At 37.0% G+C, this 15,967-nt stretch overlaps 1 protein-coding gene across 16 annotated transcripts in view; it reads right to left on the bottom strand.

The window, feature by feature from the left end:
• LOC134812283 (uncharacterized) overlaps positions 1-15,967 on the bottom strand; it is a 65,387-nt gene that overhangs the window by 12,291 nt on the left and 37,129 nt on the right. For 9 of the 16 annotated variants that reach the window (XM_063819647.1, XM_063819649.1, XM_063819648.1 and 6 more), the window contains 8 exons: positions 14,945-15,157; positions 8,009-8,124; positions 5,900-5,999; positions 2,643-2,822; positions 2,338-2,438; positions 1,637-1,920; positions 468-715; positions 134-273 (listed from right to left, as the gene is read on the bottom strand). In XM_063819647.1, the coding sequence (XP_063675717.1) occupies positions 134-273; positions 468-715; positions 1,637-1,920; positions 2,338-2,438; positions 2,643-2,822; positions 5,900-5,999; positions 8,009-8,124; positions 14,945-15,157 (1,382 nt within the window). Of the gene's footprint in view, positions 1-133; positions 292-467; positions 716-1,636; positions 1,921-2,337; positions 2,439-2,642; positions 2,823-5,899; positions 6,000-8,008; positions 8,125-14,944; positions 15,158-15,967 lie in introns of all 16 variants that reach the window. The other 7 variants (XM_063819644.1, XM_063819640.1, XM_063819642.1 and 4 more) reach the window with 3 other exon arrangements.

Here is a 15,967-nt window from a genome sequence, read left to right as displayed (position 1 = left end):
TGTAACATTAAAAATGTATGAGTTAATGAGAATGCTAACTATCAAAAAGATTTAAATCGTTGAGATTTCAGAGAATTCAAAATTGACACATATATTTATTACCAGGTTCAACAGTAAAATAGGCGAATGTTACCTCTATTTGGTCATCTTCACTGATGAACCCCTCGTCGTTCCTGATGACAACATAAGGTTTTGGGAGGCCAATGGCGGCACAGGTGATGGTCACGTGTTTGCTGTCTGTCGACCACTCATATTCAAGCTCCTCAATGTGTGCTGGTTGGAATATAGGTTCTACATGATTTTAGAAAAGGTTTGACAGAAGTCTGAAAGGGGATAAAAAACTAAGAGATAGTTAGAACATAATTCATTAAAATCTTACGATCTTATGATAGTAATGATAATGCAACGTTTGAATAAACATCACAAATCAAGATATACTAGCCTGTGTCTTGGACCACCTGTCTTACCTGCAATACACCGAATGTTGTTACATTCTCCAAAAGACATAGCGATATCAGGACCTCCACAAGCTCCGTTCTTCTTAGGACACACCCTCGATCGTTGCATGTTTCCGCCTCCGCACTCTTTCGAGCACTCGCTCCAATCGCTCCACTGCTCGTATTCGGTGTACGGAGATCCAGTCCTAATTAGATTTAGAGAATCGAGTAGCTCTTGGCTGGAGGTGAACATTTCTTGCGTAGGAGATGTGGATATTCTACGTTGGGGAAGATGAATCACAATCACGTAATGAAAGCATTCCAGAATACTGCATAAAAATGCGTAAAAATTATTATGTTTTTTGAACAATCACTTCATGAAAACTGCAGATTAGTAAAAAATACTTTTTAAAGAGATACAAACAGCTGCGACGGAGAAAACTCTTTTTAAAAATGTTAAAACCTTATTTTTTTTTCATTATACAAAACAACGAACTAAATGCGAACAATGCTAGGAATGCTAAAATTCAAATGTGTATGCTAAAATTCAAATTTATGCTCAATGGGATGATGATTGCACGGTACTGCTGCTTCAAATGCACAAGGCTTATAAAATCGGTATTTGCTGAGTGAAATTACGACTTTTCATTCATGGACTTGTTTTTTTTTGAGGCTTTTGTGAGTAGTGAGTACCAAAATGAATTTGTGCAGGATATGTCTATGTAGATGGTCTGAAACAATCCATAATTATTTACTGAAATTAGTAAATTAGATTCATTATGACAAGTGAGAATGTTTTGTAAATAATTCTTTTTATCAACAATTTTATAATAATTGACTTAAATTGACTCCCAACCCATGCCATCTTATCTTGAGAAGTTTGACCTCCCAATTCTGGAATACAATTTTGAAAAAGCGCAAAAGGTTCGTTCCCCGATAGAACTGATATATGGGATTGATAACTGATTATAGGCAAGTGACCCCCTTTTTTAAAGGAAGTTGAAACGGTCGTAAAGATCTCAGCAGAAGGCCACAATTTCGTACGAATTTATTATGCAATAAAATAAGTTTTACTTCAGTTTTATGTTAATTTATTTCACCAACCCACCAGTTATGAAGTTTGATATAAAATTTAATCAGACATTTATTTATGAAAATAACAAATTAACTTGTAATAGATAACTAAAAGTATCACTTACGATGGGTTGAGATCGGGTATGTAAGAGGTAGACTCAATAGTTTGAGCAGACGGAGTCGAGGACATATCTCCCGTGGTTTGTCGGTTCATGATGGGAGTCGTCATTTCCAGATTGTCGTGATCGTTACCATTGCCGTTACCGTTACCGTTGCCGTTACCGTTACCGTTACCGTTGCCGTTGTTCATTTTGATGAGGTCCTCGCAAGAAGTCCGTCTGATGGCGTTGACGGGGGTTCCAGTTCCACTGACAATGGATCCGTCAGAGTACACACAGTAACACACATCCTGAGGGGGGAGGAGTCGGTTAGTCTGATTTATTTGTCGAAACATCGTCCGTAATTTTAGTGCTAACGGGAGTGTTTCGTAAGTTAGGGAGCGTTATCGGGATATAAGATCGTGCAGTATCTGCTGATAGCTTTGTCATTAAGTTTAGCGGTCTGTAAACAGAAATTCTCCGAATATTCCGAACAGCTGACTAAAGTGCAGAGGAGATTATTGTTAGGATCTGTCGACAGCGTTATCATTTAAATGTGTACTAATCTTAGCGGTTCATGAACAGTAGACGTGCGGACTATTCCAATTGTCGTGTGTGATTACTAGTGCTACTTTATTGACATTTAGTGACCAATACAGTTTAGAAGCGAGAAGTCTCATCATTTGGAAACCTTTTTGCATAAACAAATATCATGATTGTCCGTTTACCTTGGAGCAGTGCTCAGGAGCATACTCCCCGGAGGGTAGACAAGTTACTGTGGGTGACATCAGCGACATGGCTTGACACTTGGTCAGGGATAGGTAAGGATCTGAAATTTGAAATTGAAAACTTATTTATTTATTACAGTTTTCATAATTTCATCTGTGAAAGTGATCAGGTATTATAGAGGAAGAAGAGATGTTTGGTTTCAATTAAAAAGTTTAGATATTTTATCTGATGTATTATTCAGCTACGAAACAAATAAATAAAGTATTAGTCACCGCTAAAACTGATATATCTTATCATTACTCACAAGCGTTGCAGTGAGGAACTTCAGATCTCATTTCAGTGGACGCCTTGGTGAGTCCATTGGAATAGACGCATTTGCAGACCTGCCCCTCCTGGGTATATTCACATTGTGTGTAGCTGAAATCTCCGTTTTCGGTACATTCGTGTCCACCAGTAGCTTGACATTTTGTCAACTTTGTTTCTTCTAAGGGGATATTGTTGATTAGGGTCGTATTACAGAGAGATAATGTTTGGTGGTCTGTTTGAACGTGTTCGAGCCAAATGATGTTTGGAAGGTATTTAGCAACAGAGTGTGTCTAAGACATAATTAAAAGCCCGTCTCATTTAACTTATATCTCGCAATTAGTCTTGTAGATCTTTTGAGACAGTTTCGGCAATGAGGAACAAAACTAGCAGAAGTCTGGTCATAGTTCATACAAATTCATTTGTCGTTCCTACTTCAAATTACCGACTGCAAAGAGCTTTTACATGAATGGATCATTTCATAATTCATTCTACATCACTTTAGTCTAGACTTCTACCGTGATAGCATCACGAACTGCGAACAATACCTGAGGTCACGAACCATAGGAGGCAAATGAACATTTTACTCACTCTGGTTCCTGCTTGTTCTGAGCAGTGAGTGGGTAATATTGATTCCCACCCCTCAACAAAGTACATAGATTTAGGCTAGACCAAGGTGTTTCGTGGAGAACGTTTAATGAATTAAAAGAATTGTGTGCACACCGCCCCCTAGAAGAGAAGTATCAAGTTCTCATCGGTGCAACGTATATGGACACGTTCGTCGTTCATTGACATTTGAATTTATTGGTAAATTTTAAAAATAGCATTTTCGACGATAGTGGCTTAGTTTTAAACTAATTAAAACACTACAAATCTATTACATTTATTGAGCATGTCCAAACCCAGGATACATAACATGAAGTTTGTTGTAACTTTGTATGAAAAGCATTAATATATTAATCTAGCATATTCAGAAGTTCTGAACATTAGCCACGTGACCCATACTCCCATATGCACTGCTAAGAAAGAAAATCTAATGTTGTTAGGCACTATAATAGTTAAAATGTCACATTTTGTGACTTTGTTAAGTATAGCTGACCAATTAGCATTCCTTAGTCTAAAATATAGTAGATTAACAATTATGATACAACATTGGTTAAAGGGCACGGATCGAGCGGTTATAAGGTAATGTTGAGGTTAATTTTGCTAAGTTACCGAAATGTGATAAAATTCACTTTTCCTGCCCCAACAGTAAAAATTCAATGTGACAAAAATTGGCATGGGTTTCTATATTTCCTGTATAAATCAATTCAAAATATAATAAGGCCACTTTGGTGTGAAAGAAAATGTATCTAACTTTTACAATAACTTATGTGACTAAATTAACATTTCTTGCCCCTGCCCCCTATTTTGAAGAATCATACCTCGGTCCTCGATTACAATATAACGTTACCTTACGGCTTACCATCATACCTATGTCGATAAACTTGTAGTTATTTTGCCAACAAGGAGCAATTAATAGAGTTTTAATTTGTTTTCTGACAAAATTTACATATAATTGTTGAGATAATTGTGCCAATGTTAAAAAATTACTGCCTCATGATAATTTATGTGATTGGTGCATGGTAGCAATAGTGTGGATTGATCTAGTACGTAATATAGTGTCTTTAAGCTGGTATGTCAATATTTGCTCAGTTTCAGACATGTTCAGATAATATACAAATATATGTGACAAAGTTTACCTATCTGTGCCTCATGTGTTTTTATTTGCTTATAATGATGAGATATTCAAACAATTCCCAGCACATTCAGGTCGAAAAATAATGCCAAACTAATCGGCATTCCTTGTCAGGGTGTCATAAACATCCCTCGTATAAATTTCTTAAATGTGTGACGGAATTGACCAGGTGGTACCTTTTAACGAAAAAAGTCGCTAAATATGTAGATAATTGTCATATGGAACTATCCTATGAACTGGAAATTCGAAAATTTTGTCAAACACGACAGCAAGGGGTTCATGTTAACTCTGTCACGTTTTTAAAGTGTGACAATGATGGCATTTCACTGCCGGCCGAATTAAACCGATATCTTATCATCTGATAAAGATATCGTTATGTGACAAAGTTTATCTAGAGGATGAGACGATTATCCTAACCATAGAGGGTTTATATAGTTTCATAATGTGACAAATTTTACCTCATCGTGCCATTTAATAGGGCCAATAATTTTTACCAATATCCTCAAACTTCAATAAACGTGTCCATATATCCAGAAATTTTGAGCGCGCGACGGTTCAAAAGTCGATCGATCGCGCAATTTTGTTTCAGTGGATGCTTTTTATGAAAAAGTTGATATTATATTTTAGATCGCGTGCGCATGGAGGTACAATTTAGAATAAACTTTTAATGTACATCTAATGCATGTCCAATTTAGGCGATGATCGTAACGAGATTCATTGACTGACATTCGGACTTAACTTTAATGTTTTATCATCAAATCTAACGTGTAGAAAAGAATGTTTTAAAGACTCTCGGATAGAATTCAACAATGTACTGTGAGATACTTCTGTTTTTCGGCATACCCTCCATTTAATATTAGAGTGCTTTTAGTCGATCAGAGAAAATTAAATGTAACAGTTCTGATTCCATGCAGCCGAGTAACTTAATACTGTTCTTGGAACTCCGCTCCAGAGACAACCATACGTTTAATTAAAATTCAAAATTTCTTCTGGCATAAATAAGCGATAATTATCTGTTAAAATTTAGAAATAACCGACAGACTGCAATTTTTGTTAACAATTCTGCATTTTTATTAATCCAGAAAAAAAAACTTTCAATACACGATGAGGTGACCAGTAATTGAAACGTGCTTTGTGATCATTTATCAAACGGTCTGTACTGTTATTTGTTATTATCTTTCGACATGGACACACCTTATTTATTTACAGAAGTATTTTAAAACTTCTTGGAAACTACTGAAAATAGCAATTATTCCATTTAAAAACTTTTTAAAAGCTCACTTTGTTAAAGAAAACACCGGAAGTTGATTGAGAATGCCGGAGACTTCACAAGCGATGGATGTTGCTTACAAAGGATACTTTGTTCCAATAATTATAATGAAATTTTTTTCATGCGAATATTAACAGCAAAAAACGTGTGGTAAAGAAATGTATGGATGGAGAGTTTAAACATCCGCAAAATCAGTTTTAAAACTGCTAATATTATCATATTATTACAAATCAAAATCTTGACAAATTACCTGGGTCGCAAGCAATCGCTTCGTTGAAAGAAACGCGGGTCTTAGGGATCTCCAGACCATCTTTATACACGCACCACTGGATCCCAGTATCATCGACCATCTGTAACAATTATTCATTTAATAAGTGGAAAAAGGGGCGCATTAATAGTGAGATGTTGAGAAAGGGGGGGGGGGGGGGGGCGGGGAGGGGACTGGAGAGTGGGGACTGGGGGGGGGGGGGGGGGGCGTCAGTGAGAAAAATAGGTGGCTACATATTTGTACGTGTTAAAAGTGAGGGTAGAAACTGTCGATAAATTGTTGTCAGGGCAGAAAATTGTCGATAAATTGACCCAATTTGAAGCCTGTTTATGGAATCTGAACATGTTGATTAGTAAGTGAATCGGAACACTATAATATCGTGACATATTAGAGCAATAATTATTTAACATCAGTTATTTCAGTCTATTCGTCACTACTTCCAGTCTCGATCAAAAATTCCATGCCAGTTTTATCTCATTTTATTGGGTCATCTATGTAACTGTTTGTACACTTTTAATTCAAGAAAGACGAAATTCTTTTGCAGTACGTTAGCTGCGATATTCCAGAACAATGAAATTCTGGATAATTCCAGAGCAATGAGAAATAGGCCCATTATATAACAAGAGGTCTTAATTTGTCGAAATGAAAAATATCTACCCTCTCCATTTCAAAAGAATTACTGGCATTCAGAACCGGTTTAAGTGCTATAATACCTTGAGGTTTTTGGTTTTCATTCAGTCCGTAGAAAACCGGAAGCAATATTTACCATAGTATAGCCTTACCCCAATTATCTTATAAATGAAATACAATATTTCTTTATCACAATGCTGGCAAGCATGACCGGTCATGACCGGTCATGACCGTCGCTCTTATATTCACAATACTATTTATATACCCACCTAAACACAAGGAAATGTTTTCAAAGATAAAATTTCGAAATCGTTGAAATTACCTCCTTATTAATATTAGTATTAATGAAGTTATGAGTTTACGTTTCGACTTTGTAAATTATCCTGATATTATAATCAAAAAGATATGATATTTGACCAAAACCCATAATCATGGGTAGAGTGGACCGCTGCATGTGTCTCTCTTTTCCAAACAAAAGGAAATGATATTAATTTGAATAACCGTCCGCAAATGCAAATTGATACCGAGAATGAAATCAGTCGCTCGCTTTTCCCATTCAATAAGCTTTATTACAATTCGTAAGCCGTGAATGAATGGGAAAAGCGAGCGACCGATTTCATTATCGGTATCAATTTGCATTTGCGGACGGTTATTCAAATTAATATCATTTTCTTTTGTTTGGAAAAGAGAGACACTGGCAGCGGTCTACTCTACTTATGATTATGGGTTTTGGTCAAATTACTATAATGCTAAAGATGTGATTTGGAGACTTATCTTATTTCATAGTTGATTTGATTTAAACCACAACGACGAATTTAGAGTGATCACAATATATCATTTTGGGAGGAAACGATTAGCAAACTCCACTTTCAAACTGTCTGTATTCAGTATTCTACAGAAATATGGGGCCCACTCTGTCAAAATAACGAGCTCAATTACAGTATTTATTTGTAAGCTTGTAATAATATTCTGGTAGGAATCTGGATAATGTGGAGAAAAAACATGAAAAAAAGTTTCCAGCTCAACGTACTTTGTAGTGTGGATAGCTTCAGGAAGATTTATGCAGAACTTTGATAAACCGGGAGTTTCTCGATCCCCTTACATTGATCATACACATTACACACCTTTGATGCAAATTAATTAATCAAATCCCAATTTCCTGTGGTGTAACTCAAAACGGGGGTTTACAGCACTACTGACCAGTGACCTGTTGTTGTTGGGGTAAAACGGGGGTTTAAAGCACTACTGACCTGTTGTTGTTGGGGTAAAACGGGGGTTTACAGCGCAACTGACCTGTTGTTGGGTAAAACGGGAGTTTACAGCACTACTGACCTGTTGTTGTTGGGGTAAAACGGGGGTTTACAGCACTACTGACCTGTTGTTGTTGGGGTAAAACGGGGGTTTACAGCACTACTGACCTGTTGTTGTTGGGGTAAAACGGGGGTTTACAGCACTACTGACCTGTTGTTGTTGGGGTAAGAAGTTTCCATCCTCATCACACTGTGGCATGTAATCACTCGCCACCACGTTCAACTTTCCGACATGATCCAGGGCTTCACAGCGCGGCATTTCACTCACTGAAATCAGAGGATAATCAGGGGTGGAGAAAGTTTCTTATTTTTTTCAATTCTTTTTTGTTATTTTATAACTTGTAAAACTTTAGATTCTAGCTTAATTAGTTCGGCCCGACAGAATGGTTAACAAATTGGGCCATGAAAGTTTAACCCAACAGTTTTATAACCATTCAGCTGTCCTCATAAAATCACAAACCATCTTGTGACAACTCCGTCACGATTCAGTGAGGTTAATACTTGACAACCTCGTTACTCTGACAGCGGTGAGCGGTCTCTAACCACCACACGGCCGTCAGAACTATTACGCTACTCATACATTAGACTACAAGTAAGTTACTGCAGGAGAATCGTACGCTTTTTATTGCTAGATCAACAGTGATCTTAGTGCGGGTTGGGTACAGGGTAAGGGAGTTAACTACCTTCCCTTACGATCTCTCCAACTTTGACCTGGGTCGAAGTTGGATGATATCATTTCGACAAGTAGTCAGAGTGACTAGAATATGGAGATATGGAGAATCTACTTGGTAAGATCTTGCCCCTGCAAGTCAACTCTTGTTGCGCCGGTAAGTAGCCAGTAGGCTCATATACTTTCCCTGGAAGTTTATTTCATACAACAATAATACGGTCGAAAAAAGTAATAGTAAAACTTTGACATAAATCTTATAAATCACGTCCGCTAATATCTACTTTAATGCCCGGCAGGTGCTCTCCGTACGACAAAAATAAGTCAGATCTTGGCTATCGTAATTACACTACTCAGTGTTATAATATACTAAAGAATATTTCATAACACTAATCCGAGAAATGTTACCGGTTTATATTGATTAACAATTACTGCAGATATTGCATCAAAGCACCCCATACTGTGACGTTTTTACATGAAAGTCGTAGACACCCCTGCCAACATTAACGCAGATAACGTTGTTTGATAGTAATGCTAATGATCGTAATCGCATAATTTCTTTAAAACATTCCGATATATTCTTCTTCAACAGTTTAACTTAACGGTGAGGCCCGAGTAAAAAAGGAAACATAAAAGTAATCATGTCCTTCGTCGAAATCATCATCTTTTTTCGAATATTATGCCATTTTTCTAGTATAATTAAGATTCTTCTTGAGTTAAAAGCCTAAGCAAACGGAAACATCTCAAGGTATTCTAGCAGTCGTTTCGACGATTATATTCAGATAACAATTAGATTCCATTATACAACACATATTAGATCTTTTCATCTAGAATTAAAACAAATTATTCATATATATATATATTTTAGTGTGACTTCTATAATTTCATTTATCATGTAATTACCATTGATTAATAAATTGCGGCACACGCCAGCCTCCACCGTGGGGTTTCAAAACAAAAAATATTATGGAGCTAGGGTGTGGACTGGCTACACCTAGTTTAAAACGCTTCCATCCCATTACATAATACTCAATACATTTGACAGATTTGTAGTGCTATAATTAGTTTAAAACTTATTTAACTTAAAACTATCAGTCTAAATATTCCATGTCTCCCAGTACAGAACATTCGCCACAAAATATTAATTTTTTCATACTAGGATTAGCTTAGAAAGTTCGGTCGATGCTTTGAGTTGTTAAAACTCTGACAAAGTGGCAAAGTGCTGATCATGAAAGATTTGTTAGAGCGTGATGGAGCGGTAACGGTTTGTTTAAACTCCAGGGTTGCCCTCACTTATCAGAGAATATAAATAGTACCCGTAATAGATTCAGGATAGGTTCTTATAATACCGTAATGAATAGATTTGATGTTAGCTACTAAATTAACCAATATTTAAAGATATAACACTGATACAACTCACCACCATGCCATCTTAAAATTGAGTACTTAGTATCTATTATATCTCGCATTTCAATTTAATGAACGTGATAACACATTGTTTATATTTAATATAAGTTACTAATTTAGCCGTTAATTTAACAAGAAATATAAAAACCCCTGCCCATTTTATAATGTATGTAATATGTTAATCACAGACTATTTCATTCTATAATCATTAGCCCCTGCAGTGGAAATACACATAAAAAATACTATTGGAATGTCCAATTGTTTCGTTTTCATATAGCATACATAGCATATGTAGGGGTTCTGGTTAAATTATATCACTTCTGAGAGCTTTTAGAGATTGATTCAGTAAATTTCTCAATTTTCCGATTTTTCCGATTTTTCCGATTCCGATTTTGGCCTCATCAACCCTCATATCGGACATCGGGTTGGACCCCCCCCCCCCCCTCTTCTCAATGATCGAGATTTCTCCCAAATAATGAGTTTCCGATGGTGGGAAATAGCCTTGAATATTGTAGGCATCCTGAGCTCGGTAGCACTGATATCCTTCGACACTGTGATAGTTGCTATGCAGTACAGTAATATCCACTGTCCCTTATGGACAATCCTTAACGAATCATCTAAACTGATAAAGGGTTTAGTGATCACAATATGCGTTCTTTTCACTGGTTGTTTTGCTGCTGCAATCATACACGGACAAATGAACAGAAGAAAGGGATTCTCTATTCCATTATCGAAAGAAACAGTTATCGATGATGCTGTATCCATGGCCCCATTCATCATAGTGTGTTGCATTGTGGCCGGAATTTATTTAGCCACCTGGATAAGGTTTTGGTACCAAACTGGTGAAATAAGAGTCGCTGGAATGGTTAAGAGGGAATTTAAGCTGGTAAGTATGCTTGTGTTTTCCGATATTATAGGCGCAGCATCTTTTGCTGTATTTTCAGTGAACCTAGCAACGTTGGACAAAACCAACATCAGTAGGAGTGTTTACATTTGGTTCTTCTCTGGCACTTTTGTTCCACAAACTGCTAGCATGGTCGTGGCTTGCTACATGCTCATCAGTGAAAGGGGCATCAGGGAGAATGTGGCTGGAAGGTGCTGTAGAGGATGACAGGACGTTGGAAGAAGAAGTAAAATGAGCAGGAACCCGTATTACTCTAAAGTGGTGTCAAGACTCAAGAGACTAAAATAATTATTACCTATTTAATTCGCGTTTTTGACACCACTTGGGGGTCCAAATTTTGGGCACTAAAATAATTATTCCTTGGCCAATTTTTTATTTTTTAATGCTGATTTGAAAAGCATAAAAGCATTTGACTCAGTCAAAAAAATTTCAGTTGTATATCTTTTACGGTTTTTGCGGAAAGTTGCGTTAAAGTTGATGCCGTGGTGTCAGTAAAATGGCACAGATATATATATATATATCGTCTCGCTTTATATATAGTAAGATATCTACACATTCTACGGAATATGCTGAATTTATTAAACTCACTGCCATGTCATCGTAAGATTGAATACTTCATATCTATCAGATCTCCGAATATCACATTAGAATTTAAAATTAATTGAACATACTTAATAAAGGGCATATTGATTTAACAGTAAATTTGGTGGTCTCTTTGCACCAAGCAAAGATTCAAAATTTCGAAAGTATTGATGAGTTAAGAGCTGCTAGATTACAAAATTTACATTACAAGGGTTGGTCGGTAACAGAACTCTGTTTGTCAATCTACAAATAAACGTCGAGAGTGACGAAAACAGTTATCTTTTATGTTTTGAATCTTGACAATTGTTAAGATTTAAGCAGGGTTTCTCCTTTGTTGATTGGTTACTATGGACTGGTAGTTAAGTTAGACTCGTTGTTAAGTTTAATCAAATTTAATTTCATCTACCGAAATGTTTTGTATATATTATATAAATAGATACGTTTTCTTGGGTAAATTTCTATTGATCCCGTTTGATGCGACAAGGAAAAGGTTCTTATCAGGAAAGGAATTATTCAACGTTTCAATGTGACAGCATCGTATTCATGATCTCAAATTATTTGTTATATAATAGTGTTGAAAGTATTATGAACAAAAAATTTGAGATCATGAATACGATGCTGTCACATTAAAACGTTGAATAATTCCTTTCCTGATAAAAGCCTTTCCTGATAAAAGCCTTTTCCTTGTCGCATCAAATGGGATCAATAGCTCAATAGAAATTTACCCAAGAAAACATTTCAACTATGCGACTCATAAATAATATTCCAATCCGGATTTTTCATATATATCCTATAATATTACGATATTATTATATATCACTTTTATCAACATTCCAAGTCTATAATTATGTCAAATCAGTGAGCATATCATATTTTATTATCTCTATTTTCCTTATACTATCAAAGGAATGGCGTACAGGCGTCGGATGGGGATCATACATCGTTGACATTTTTTCTACATTTGTTTGATAAATCTGGTATAAATGCCAAAATGTTTGACACGTACAATTTTCACCATTATCGGCTTGTTTCTGGAAGTCAAGAATTTTGGAAACTCAAACAAATGTTGATGATCTTAACAGTGACTGAGTTACTATCGGAAAGAAACAATGTAGCGGGTTATTTTCATTCAAAAGAAAGAAGTTATATCTAGATCATGGGCCGTGGCTCTATCATTAGACGGTTCAAAGTGCGATCAAGCACCCAATTAGAATGGAGCACAGCCGTTAATTTTTAAAACATCAAAGTTTTGAGACATCAAAGAATAATGCTTTTATCAACATTTTACACGGTGATGGGATATGTTGAATTGTTTCATTGCTTTGAATTTTGTCAATTCGAAGAAATATGAAATCAGTTCACAATTTATGCGGATTGATCGAAATATGAAACTCGAGTATAGAAGTGGGCTTCCAGCTAGGCGGAGAATGTGCGTTTTTATGATCTCTGATCCTGTCTCATATGATTATAATTTTACACCAAAACACTTATGTTTTTCCAAAACCAATGTGTCTAACGTGGGTTCTGTTGTGAACTCATTGAAAGTCACTTTGGTTATCATTATCACGTGACTAGAGATGATAAAAACACACTTCTCTCTCTACACTTACAGTTATTCATTCCTTGCAGCTCTGCATGTTTATTAAGAGTGATTAAGAGTGATTAAGAGTGAAGACTCCGGGTGGTACTCGGGTTTTGTTAGCAGTTTTATGTCGTGCAATAAATAATGTAAAGATCATCAAACCTTAAACTTACTGTCTGGAAATAAAATCTTATGCTTCAAAGGTTTATCTGTTAATTATAGACACAGTCATCAGTATTCAATCGTTTTATTTGTTATTTCAACGGAATACTGTGTTTTTCTCCGGTTACGAACAATTTTAGACATCGAGTGGACCGCAAAAGGTACTCTGTCTCGATAATATAGATTATATTGTAAACTTACGCCACAAAAGTAAAGACAGCCAAGATTATTCTTTTATGAGTGGAGATGGTGACCGCAAGCACACATACACCAAAAGATTCTTGACTACAGTACGAAAAGGCGGCAAGGTTACTGTAAGGCGGCAACGTTAAAAGGGATACATCTAAGATCAAGAATTCATGCATTTTATCTCACGAAAATTAATATTCTCATATTAGACTATCGGAGATTAATTTTCTTCTGATTTAACTGCGCCTCATAAGAACTTTAATATAATATTTTGGTAATGACAGTATAACTGTGTAAGACTGAATGTCGTGGAATATTTGTATACATACAAATATTCCACGACATTCAAGAAAGCAGTCCTAAAACCTATCACCCTGTCATCCAAGCCGTGTCGCCAGATTAAAAAACGAAGTTCAGGATTGTCTTACGACTGTTGAGCAGACAGTGATACTGTTATAAGGAGTCTTATTAAGTCTGCATGAGTACTGATTACTGATTAAACACAACCATATAAGGTAACACTGACTGATTACACTGGCGGTGGTGGAGAACCCAGGTCTGTAATCTCTAGGAACTGTGATTGGTAACGTGATTTCCACCACCACACTGGAATCCTCTATTGTGACGACCCAGTGACGACAATTCTACTGCAACTGCTCTCAGGTTGACGCACATCATCATGCCGCTCTGATAAGCAGTATAAGCAGCCACATTAACGATCAGGTTTCCCCTCAGATTCCTCGTTTAACTGTAGCTTTCACGAGGTGACATAGTTATCAGGTTTCACCACATAAGCAGCACACAACAGTGCCACCAGGTACGACACATGATGCGGCCTGGTAATGGCCTTCAAATGGGCAGGTACTGGTAATTTAGTGATAGTCATGTGTGATGACAGCTGAGAGCTTAATGGGTCACGTATACTGCCAGCTATTATCGTCGTTGTCCGCTGAATTCTAGGTTCATTCCCTTGAAGCTTCGATACGGATCGCTGGAATGTGATAGAGATGCCGTATCAGTTTGGAAAGCTAACTATGGCCTCTGAGCAAAAGTATGACGAAAAAAGCTGTTCGCGTGGCGCGACTTGAGTTAAAAACCGTGACGACGGCGCTAGAACAGACGTGCTCAGGGTTTGTGTTGGCTTCTTATTGTTGGCAGGTGAGAGACCCTCTTCCGAGATAAAGGGACCGCCTCCACCCAAAATAGACTTCAGACCTGTCAGAAACTACTCAAAAACTAACTTATTCGATCTTACAATGGAAGTTTAACTTCCGTGCAAACCAACTTGCCGTTGAAGTTTGAACTGTATTTAAAATCCAGACCTTGCTTCAATATCTACATCCACTAACTCACACTTATCTACTTCAATTAAACCAGTACTCACACTTCTTGCTTCAATATCTACTTCAATTAAACCAGTACTCACACTTATTGCTTCAATATCTACTTCAATTAAACCAGTACTCACACTTTTTGCTTCAATATCTACTTCAATTAAACCAGTACTCACACTTCTTGCTTCAATATCTACTTCAATTAAACCAGTACTCACACTTCTTGCTTCAATATCTACTTCAATTAAACCAGTACTCACACTTCTTGCAGTTGTAAGGTCCGACCATATGGTTGGCGTGGTATGTTCCAAAGATTATTCGGCCGGTGGAACGCTCCGCACACCAGCACTTCTCCACACCGCTATCGCACTGGCGCGGCGCGAACAGACCCTCGTCCGTGCACTCAACGCGGTAGCCGGTACGGGAGTACTTTATGTGCTCGTGTAGCATCTTCTGGCACTCCGTCATTGAATCTGAGGGAAAGAACGGGGTGAATATCAAAGGAATAATAGGGATGAATGTCAAAGGAATTATAGAATGAATAATGGAAGATTAGAGTTGCATTTGTCCTGTGCAGTGTGTGAAAACTGAAATGGTCCGACCGTAATTTGAACTTTGCGGGTTCTTTTGATAATTGAATGCTGAATATACTACAAAGTTCTGAATACGTGTGAAATTTTAGTGCAGATTTCAGAACACAGAACGCAGTGCTGGTGCAAAGGTTTTCCGGCATTGAACGTGGTGATGACATTTTACAGAAGTTGTACCGATATTATCTAGCATGGCTTCGTAACTGGTAACACCTCCAAAATCCGGTTAACTTTAGAAGGTTTTCAGGGTCCAATTCGGACGAAGTGGCTGGCTGGACGTTTTGTTATGACAGACTTGCTGTAGCCAACTCGTTTATAGTATGTTCTTCTGTTGCAAGAATTTGCATCAGATTAGAGATAGTTGAGAGTCACTAATTCGACTTTTTGGAATGTTGAGAGATTCTTGAAAATTGGATATAGAACCTCCAAAATGACAGTGTAAACAGGAAACATAATAAGGTCTGGTCACTGGTGATATAAACTAAGTTTACCCAGCAAAAGTTACTGGCTGACGGTGGTACTAGAGGTGGTTTAATTTAAACAGACGGCTTGACCTCGCGCGCGACAACAAGCATGATTTGCACGCGTGGCGCATTCCAATGTTCAAGTAGCCAGCACGTGACACAATTCAGCCAATGAGAGCACAGGAATCTGCAAAGTTAAAGTTGCAAACTTTTGATCGGACCAAAATGA

This window comes from Bolinopsis microptera, chromosome 3, assembly GCF_026151205.1.
Source record: "Bolinopsis microptera isolate Bmic1 chromosome 3, MBARI_Bmic_1.0, whole genome shotgun sequence".
In the NCBI taxonomy this organism is placed as follows: Eukaryota; Metazoa; Ctenophora; class Tentaculata; order Lobata; family Bolinopsidae; genus Bolinopsis; species Bolinopsis microptera.
Note: the sequence above shows the minus strand (reverse complement) of the source record. Positions and strands in the feature narration are given on the sequence as shown.